Raw genomic sequence first — 10,130 nt, forward strand, 5'->3', positions numbered from 1 at the left:
GGAGAGCTCTTCTCAGTCAAGTTCCACATCACTCTGCTTTTTGGTGGCCAGCCTATACAATTTCTCATGCTTTTCAAAGACCTTGTACAACTTTGCATAGGCAGTATGGATGTCGTCTTGTTCATTCATTTTCTCAAACTTAGACTCCACCAAGTCCTCTTCTTCATCTACATCTTTAACAATCCCCTCAATAGGATTTACCATGGTAGTGAAGGCATTCAAGATTCCCTCGTCATCATTATCTGAATCATCCTCAGGCTTGGTGTCACTCAATGTAGTAGCAAGCGCCTTGCTTTTTCCAATGGTCTTGAGATAAGTTGGACATTCTTGTTTCATATGTCCAAAACCTTAACATCCGAAGCACTTTGGTCCGAAGGGAACAGTGTACTGACCGTCATTCCTAGCATCGTTTTTCTCTTTATCTTGGCTTATGAACTATGAAAAACTAGATTGTTTTTTATCCTTGTCAAATCCTTTCGCATTAGCATTCTTCATGAATTTTTTGAATTGCCTAATGATGTAGGATTTCATTTTAGAATCTTCATCATCGGAAGACTCATCGGTGTCACTGCTTTTTGCCTTCAGTGCCATGCTCTTGCTCTTGCTCGATTTCCCGATCCTAAACAAACCCAATTCATAGGTCTGCAAGTTGCTAACTAGCTTTGTCAAAGGAATTTGATCATTGTCCTTTGATTCCTCAATGGCGGTGATCTTGGCATGAAATCTCTTTGGAAGAGATCTGAACACTTTTCTAACAATCTTGGGCTCAATAATGGTTTTCCCAAGATTAAAGGCAGAGTTTACTATGTCCTTGAGCTTGGCATAGAACTCATCGAATGACTCATCATCCTCCATCTTAATCTCTTCAAAGCTCATGGTAAGCCTCTGAAGCTTTGAATCCTTGACAGCATTGGTTCCTTCATAGGTTGTCTGGAGGGTGGTCCATGCTTCTGTTGCAGTTTCGGTGGAGGATATCTTCTTGAACTCCTCATTTGTGACCGCACTGAATAAAGCATTCAATGCTCTACTGTTGAAGTTAGTCGCTTTGATCTTTGCATCGTCCCAATCAGTTGGTGCTTCTTTTGGTTTAGTCCAACCAATCTCCACAGCTTACCACACTTTTTCATCTAATGATTGCAAGAAATCTCTTATGCGTACTTTCCAGTATGCATAGTTAGTGCCATCAAATAAAGGAGGGATAATTAAAAATTTTCCTCTATCCATGACAAATAAGGGTCAATGAATCACACAGCAAATATTAACCCTAATCAGAGTGTGTCTGCTCTGATACCACTTGATAGGCCAAGAATATATTGACCCCTTGGGTAAATTAACTAATTAATTATCCAAATGAATTAATTAAGTCAATTTAACATATGATACACATGGTAGCACAAAAAATCACCAAATGACTAAATGCAGTAGAAATTAAATTTGACATGGGTGATTTGTTTACGAATGGGGAAAACTACCGAGGCAAAACCCTACCGAGTGAATTTAAGGTCACCACTCCTGAGAATCCACTATTATCAAAACAAGCGGTTACAAGTAAAGGAATCCTAGTACCTTATATCAACCTATAGTTGAACCTTTACCCCAATACACAATTGGACTTGTAATGTAGTGACAATCTCTCCTTTCAATGCACGACTCTAAGTGCGTGACTAACAATTGATGCACAGATCCCAGTACGTGACTAGCACACCAACTTGAGAAAGATGTTGGCTACAAAGTTTTTCAGTTCATCCATACGATGAAGATCAAGAGGCTCCTTGGTTACAAAATCCTTGGCGTACAAATGCAGCAGCTTCTCCAAGAGAAAGATGAACTAGGGCAAATTATCTACGGTCACAATATGCATGCAACCACAAGTGCAACAACCTTATGACAGCCCTTAAAATAATCCTTATATATGTCTAGGGTTGTATGAAAAGAAAACCTAAAAACATAACTTGGATATGCGTGAAAACAGATCTGAAAATCTGAATTTCGTAATTCTCGATAGATACATCTGTCGAGCTATCTGTCAAGCTTCAAATATTAAATCTCGATAGATACATCTGTCGAGCTTTAATGAACAACACTTCTTCACTTGATTCTTGGAAAGATTTGCATAGCTTCAATACTTAAACTTGAACTCTTATTCCTTAAAGTATTAAACACATCCTAGATCTACCCAATTAGAAGTAAAGTGCATTTTTTCAAATGATTCGCCAATTCTATATGACATATGTTCATAACATGTTCCACATATGTCTTAACAACTATGAATAGGATATTAATTGAAAATATAATTATTTTTTATTTTTGTCAGTATTATTATAAGTCCAAGAAACTAGAATGCCAAGAAGATTTTTTTTTTTTTTTTTAAATTATTAAAATAAAAAGAATATGAAGAGATAGTAAATGCTAATGACAATGAAGAAAATTTTAATGAAGAAATAAGTTTGCAAAATGATAAACATGATGATAGCATTGACTTAGATAGGGTTGATTAGCCAATATGATGAAAATATATTATTATTTTTAGGTCATTTGTAATATATTATCACTTTTGAATTAAAGAAATTTGAGTATGTTATAAACACATGCCAGTTTGATATATTTAGTTAGCTTGTTAAATATTATTACATAAGTGATGAATAAATTAATTACTAGTTGAATACATTCAAAATTTATAATGAATTATACCCTTTATATATGTATATCTATAATGTTTTATAAATTTTATTAAGTGTTTGTGTATCTTACGATACACGATACTAAAAAATAAAAAATCGATTCACAATACGATTCACGTTTTGACAACTATACTTGTTAGGGTAAGTCAGAACAGAATAAGGAGAACAGAGGAAAGAACAAAATTGGCCACACTTGTGGATCCTAATCGTTTATTGCTTATTATGAAGAGGTTACAACAATTTAATTCTTTATTATTTTATAATGATGCTAGTGTATATATGTTGATTTTATCTTTATTATATGCAGAAAAAACAAAGCGGCAAAGAGATTGGAAAAGTGGATTTTTATAAGATGACCCGCATAAAGAGAGATGGTTCTTTTATGACTACGATTAGTGAAGAAAAATACGTAATTAATATTCCAGTTTGATTTCATATAGATAATTTATAGAGTAAATTTTGAATTAATTGCATAAATTATTTAATAAAATTTTATGTCACCTGTGTAGAATCTAATGAAAGAAAACGTAGCTGATGAAGAGAATCAAAGCACTGAGGAGGAAATTTTTACAGAAGTGCTAGGACAAGGCGAGGCTTTGTAAGAGGGATGGGGAAATTTGTGATTCCTACCCCAACCTCTTCTTCTCATTTGTGATATGAGACAAGAATGAATAGAGAGTTAGAAAATTGCAAGCAAGATTTGTCCAATGCGTTGCTGAAACTGTCTGATGCGGAGCAAAAATAAGGTGAGATGGATCAAAAATTGGTTGAAACACAGAAACAAGTGGGACAGTTACAGAGTCAGTATAAGGAACAAAGATGTCAAATAGCTGTATTGATGGCAAGATTTGGTAGCTAGTCTAAGGTGAATATTGTCCAATACAAATTTGAAAATCTTACATGGATGTTAAAAGTATTTAGTAAGCATTTTTGTCATCTAATTTAGTTGACCTTTACATTTTTTTATGCTTTTTATTTCAGGTCAAAATGTACTATGCTTGGGCTACTGATGATGTAGAGGGGAGATAGATTTTGTTGCAACAAGTTTCAGTTTGGTTGTATGTCTTTATGAAGAGTTTGTTATTACTTTATTAATATTTGAGAGAATAGATTGGAATTTAAATTATTTATATGATATTGAACTTGGGTATTGTTTTTCCTTATTAGTAGTTATTGCTTGTTCTTCTGATGGTTTCTCAGGTCTCTGCAATAGAATATAGCCCCATTCTACTTATAAATATTGATTCAAAGGCTTGACGCCCAATCCACTCATAAGCAGGACCTGCTTGCATAAACGTGCAGCATTATGAGTTGGAGGGGGAGTTCTGTGATGCGATTTACTTCTTGTAAATTCTAATTTTCTATCTCCATTATTAGAAGGTTTTCCAGCAAAATGATTACATAGTTCACATTACTAGCATATATTATCTACTTCTACTCAATAATCTCCATTTTGTTCCTCAAACATTTCCTTCTCATCTTCCACCATTTTTCCAACTAAGCTACTCGATTGCATATTACTTTGTGCTTGACCATGACTTGACTCTTCTAATATACTTTTAAAAATCCATTTGCCCCATTCAACAAAGTTTCCAAAATAACTAGTTGTTACATATAAGAAATCAAGTACCCAATGTACTATAAATCAAATGACACTTCTTCCTTCCCCCATAAGAATAGGATGAAGGGTGAGATCATAGAATCAAAACCCATGAGCCATTTGAGTGTGTATATAAATTTTTTATTTAATATATTTTAAAATTATTTTTATATAATTTAATCTTTTTAAATACATATACTATTTATAATTAATTATTTATACATATTTTATTACATTATATCAAGTAATTCTGTCCTATATAAATTGACCTTTTCGTGCATGGCTCTAGTTTGCCTATGTTGCTGGTTGTCCTGGTCTTTCTTGGTGTGTCATTGCATTGGTGGCTCACGGGTCCTACTCTCAGTTTTACATAGTCCAGCTTTGGCCTAGTTATTTTATAGCACAGGCAATTCTCAAGCCCAAAGCTGGCTGAGGAAACTTACTTCTTTGGGGATCCTGATAATTATCAGTGACTTAACTAGAACTTGCATAATATACCTTAAATTCTTGGTTTATCTACCCTTTAGGTCTGATAGTTATGTATAGACTACTTCCTACTACCCCCCCCCCCCCCTCTCACCATTTTAACTATTTTGCATACACTTGAACATAGATTTACACATTCTTGTCTAGGCTGTCCCAAATAGTTGGTTTTGTTTGTTTAGAAGAGTAACAAAATTTGATGGCCATTTGGTTGATTGAAATTGCACATTTGGTATTATGTTGAGACGTTTCCTAAAAAGTATCTATGTTGATTGAAATTGCATATAGCTATGACAATTTATTTTTGCATTGTCTTTCTAATAATTGGTTGGGTTGCCATGGTTCATATTTATATTTTCTTTCTCTTGAAATAAATATATTCTTTAACATGCACATAGCACTAATCCAAATATATGTTAAATATAATGTCAAATATACAGACCAAACTGTTCAACATTAGATTATATCTACTTAAATACAATTATCAAAAGTACAAGGAAATGAAAAATACATAATGGCAATGAAATTTCTAAGAAGGCGAAGGCTATTTAGGGTATTTCACTTGGTGAGGCATTGGATCTAATAAATTATTATCTGTTCATTCAGTTTCTCTATTAAAGTAATTGCCAACTGTGATCCGTGCATCGATTGGTTAAACACGTACTTGGAGCTGTACATTAAAAGGAGAGATTGTCACTACATTACAAGTCCAATTGTGTATTGGGGTAAGAGTTCAAATATAAGTTAGTATAAGGTACTGGGATTCCTTTACTTGTAACCGCTTCTTTTGATAATAGAGGATTCTTGGGAGTGGTGACCTTAAATTCACCCGATGGAGTTTTGCCTCAGTGGTTTTCCCCATTCGTAAACAAATCACCTGTATCAATTTTAATTTCCTCTGCATTTAGTTATTTGGTGATTTATTTGTGCTATCATGCGTATTTCATGTTAATTGACTTAATTAATTCACTTGACTAATTAATTGATTAATTTACCTAAGGGGTCAATACATTCTTGGTCTATCAAAAAAAATCAATGATATTGTTAAAGGGAAAGAAAATGTAATTTTATAGAACAAAATTGCTAAAATTAGTACACACACATATATATAATAATATTTTATTTAAAACAATTTAGGGGGGCCATTGCTCCCCTTAGTCCAAGGATGGTTCCATCCCTCTATATCATCAATTAATTTTGGAACATATTTTGCGAATTTCACCAGCATTGCCTATCTTTACCCCAATGTTACTCATTTTAATCATGGACTTCACAAATGCCAAGTTAAAGCTCCGGCCCATTGAGAAGTGATGGACAATGGTTTTTGTTGAAGTATCAGCCCACAACATTTGATCAGACTCAAGGATCCCTCGCCCATTTCTCAAATTTGTAAAATAAGAGGTGTCAAACCTATTTGGGCTACCGGTATCCAATGCAACTCGCTTTGAATCATCTCCATTTTGTGGGCAAAGTGCTCGTAATTGAGGAAGGAATGATGGATCGAAGGCTGGGTCCATAGCACCATTCCCTACTTTAGTAAAATTGTACGTTCTGTATTTGAAGGATTGGCAAGCTGAAGTTCCTATGGTGTGTCCTCCTGTTAGAAATGACAGAAAAAAAATGTTAGGTTATGTTGAAGTATTTGATGAAACAAAAAAATAAAATAAAATAAAAAATTGTAATAAGGGTCCATAGCATAAAACTGTAAAGGGTATATCTCTCTCACTAGATCTCTTGTGTCATTTTTGTTTTCTTTTTTAATGATTGATTATTGCTATATTAATGCTTATTGTAATATATTTTGTTCACCATCAGTCCAAAACCTGAAAAAAGTGAGGAAGATAATTTAACACTTATCTCACTAATTAAGTGAGAAAGCACTCCGCAATGGGTACCACGGCTCAAAATGGAAGTTTTTTGTCTTCTTCTTTAAGACAAAAACTAAGAGATTCTTGTTACTAGACTAGTTCCTCATAAGTAAAGCTCAAATATAGTCTGTTAGTTACTCCTTGTTAAACAATATTACTCTCATAACAAAGGGATCTAACTGTGCAGTCAGTAGTATGAAATCCCAGAGGCTTTATACACACACAAAAGATTTAAAAAATTAATATAACAAAAATAAAATTGATATCATTTCAATAACTATATAATAAATGAATGTTTAAATTACTTTTTTTTTTTTTCGTTATTTGTAACATGTCAATTTGTAAGATTTATATATTAAAATTTGTAATATCCTTAGCATTACCTTATGTGCGTATTATTTTCAACTTATTGATTTTTTTCTCTTTACCGACAACAATCACGGTTTCATTGTTTAGTAGCGCTTCTCTTACTCACTTTCATTACAAAACGTCAAAACCTTGCCTGCTTAAGTCAAAGAAAAATTACCAGCGAGGGCCACAAGATCTAAAGTATTGAGACCCAAAGCAGAAAACTTTTGCTTTTGCATATCGACTGAGTCAGTGAATGCTGGCAAATTGGCAGTATCAGATGCCAATGAAACCCTCCCGTCTCTGCGTCCTAAGGGAACAACCCAACTTGGTCCATTTGTCTGCATCATAAGTCCCAAAGGAGGATTAATTATTAACAAAACTTTTCAAAGAACAGAGAACAAACACTACACCGAAATACAAATGCATACATTGTTCTATTTTAATAAAGTTTTCCTTCAAATCAGTCTGAAAGACTTTCCTTTTACCGATTAACATGGTCATTCATAAAACCATTTACGTGTATCATTTAAACAAGTCACATAATCTATTAAATAATCATGTAACAAAATGTACACATAAATGATTTTATCATTTACCAATTGGCTAGAAGAATTTACTTTTATACTAGTTTGGAATTTAACTTTTTCCATGTGATAACTACCAGAACAACAGAATCACGGGCAGCAAGGGCAAGAATATCAGCACAAGAGACAATGCCAGGGCATGCAGCTTCAAGTTGTGTCTTGGCATCATCAATAACTTCATATCCTCTCAGTGATAGGTTAGGAACAGCTGTTCTTTCAGTGTTAGACCCTGAAATAAGGATAGAAGCATCACAACCCTGCACAAAACAGTCATGAAAAAGCATCCTCAACAATCCAGGAGCCACAGTGGGATCAGAACGGAAATGAGATTGAACTGTTGAACGAACAATTGATTCAACTAGAGGACACGAAGCGGAATAAAATCCAACTATTGTGCATTGGCCATGCACCAAGGCAAGCAAGAGAAACGTAAACGAAATCCATATATGGCTGGAATGTCGACTCGCCATTGTGACTAAAGAACAATGACAGCAAGAGAAAGAAAATCAAACTACTAAATAACTACTACTAGTCAGTTCAATTCTTAATAGAAGTATTTTGAATTGTTAAAGAAATAGCTTGTAAGCCAGAGTTATATATAGGCAAGAGTGAAGTCAAATTTTTGTAACAAGTAAACAAAAACGGCTATTCAAATTGAAATGATTCCAAAAAATTAGATAATGTATGGCCCGGATTGTAGCTGGCTTCAAGAGTTTGTCCCCCAATCATTTCCATAGTTTGCATGGCTGTCTTCACGTAATAGTGTTTCAACTTTCACGTGAACACGAGGCAGAGTTCTTTGTCTTAAAATTACTTAACCATATCCATTTATAATTTAACCCCACCTACATTGTTGAAAAAGTGATCGGACAAGTTACTGTATAGGTTGTTTCCGAGAATGAATGAAGGAAAGAGATACCAAGCTTATCAAAAAAAAAAAAGACTCAGTTTTTGTATTGCACGTTTTAAACGCTAGACTTTTAAATGAAATATTTTAAACCCTACACTTTCTTTTTTGAGAAAATAAACCCTATACTTTCATAAATAGTAAGTGTTCATCTCCTGACCGTGGAATCATTTTTTTTGTTTTTCTTTTTTTTTTCTTTGGGTACATTTATGAAAGTTTGGGGTTTAAAGTGTCCAATTTAAAAGTACAGAGTTTAATTTGTTGCTATGATAAATCTGTTCCTTTTTTTTTTTTTTTTTTTTTTTTTTTTTTTTTTTTTTTTTTTTTTTTTTTTTTTTTTTTTGCAGTTTCCCCTAAATTTTAGTATACAAGATAAATATTAGCCAGAAATTATGGCCTTGTTTGGATTTATTTTTTTCATCACTCATCGATCACTCATCACTCACATCACTTAAAATATCCTACCCGTTTGGTTTTTGTTTTCACTTCCCATCACTTAAATATTTCTACTGTTTTTGGGACCCACTGTCGGAGCACCATGTCAGTGAGTATAGTTAGCCTACCCACCTCTTTCAACTCTTTTCATTTCATTTTCTTCTCCTTTAGTCACCATTGCCCTGTCACTCTCCCAACACAAACCCAAACCCAGGTAAGATAGAAGACGATCGGTGTAGCAGCGGCGCTGATCGGTGTAGCAGCGGTGCCGATCTCCCACCTTCGACGTGTAGCGGCGTTGATCGGCACCAATCTCCCACCTTCTTAACCCAGCGCCGATCTCCACGTTTTATTGGTGTTGATTTTTGAAAACCCCAAGGCTTGATTTTTGTGGGTATTGTTTTGTTTGTACTCTATTTTTTCTGTTGTTGTTCATGCCCCTTTCTTTGTCTCTGTTGCTTGCACTTTATTGCCTTTTTTTTTTTTTTTTTATGGTGCTTGTGGTTACCTCTATTGGTGCTTGGCTGAAGAGAAAGCACACAAAAACAAGATTAAGGAGAGAAAAGTTTGTGGGTTTGTGTTTCTGTGTTAGTGTGTATGATCTAACTCATGTGTTTATGGGTTTGATTTTCTGGGTTTGAGAAATCGGTACCCATGTGTTTCCCTTTCTTTTTTCTTTTCTTTTTTTTTGATAGAGTATATTTGGTGTTTTTGTGAAGAAGAAAAGAAAGAAAAAGAATGAAGAAGAAGAAAAAAAATGGCCGTTGGAGTGAGTCTGTGAAGAAGAAAGAAAGAAAGAAAGAATAAGAAAGAAAGAAAGAAGAAGAAAAAGGTGCGCCTGACATGACTTGTCTCTAGCCGTGGGTCCTATGAACGTGTGTTTAATTATTAAATGCCATTGAAAACTGAGTTATGGAAACTAAAAACACCTAAAATGTGTTTTCAGTTTCCATAACTCATAACTCAAAAATCAAAAAATTGAGTGATGAAACAAAAACTGAAAACAACTGAAAACAAAATCCAAACAAGCTTTTCTGCATGGGTCTCACCATTTTTGAGTTATGAGTTATGGAAACAAAGTTATAAGTTATGGAAACTCAAAATCCAAACACCCCCTATGTAACTCATCTGGTTTTCAATGAAGTCGTCAAGATTTAAATTCCTCATTCCCTAAATATCGAATATATATATATATGAGATGAGTTCAAGCTACACTTGGTA

At 33.9% G+C, this 10,130-nt stretch overlaps 1 protein-coding gene across 1 annotated transcript; it reads right to left on the reverse strand.

The window, feature by feature from the left end:
* Positions 1–5,951: 5,951 nt before the first annotated feature.
* LOC115969382 (cationic peroxidase 2-like) lies at positions 5,952–8,037 on the reverse strand. The gene is made up of 3 exons (XM_031089014.1): positions 7,645–8,037; positions 7,159–7,321; positions 5,952–6,361 (listed from the first exon to the last, which is right to left on the reverse strand). The coding sequence occupies exons 1-3, from the start codon at positions 8,035–8,037 to the stop codon at positions 5,952–5,954; spliced, it is 966 nt and encodes a 321-aa protein (XP_030944874.1).
* Positions 8,038–10,130: the final 2,093 nt, after the last annotated feature.

Source organism: Quercus lobata, chromosome 11, assembly GCF_001633185.2.
Source record: "Quercus lobata isolate SW786 chromosome 11, ValleyOak3.0 Primary Assembly, whole genome shotgun sequence".
NCBI classification, from domain to species: domain Eukaryota; kingdom Viridiplantae; phylum Streptophyta; class Magnoliopsida; order Fagales; family Fagaceae; genus Quercus; species Quercus lobata.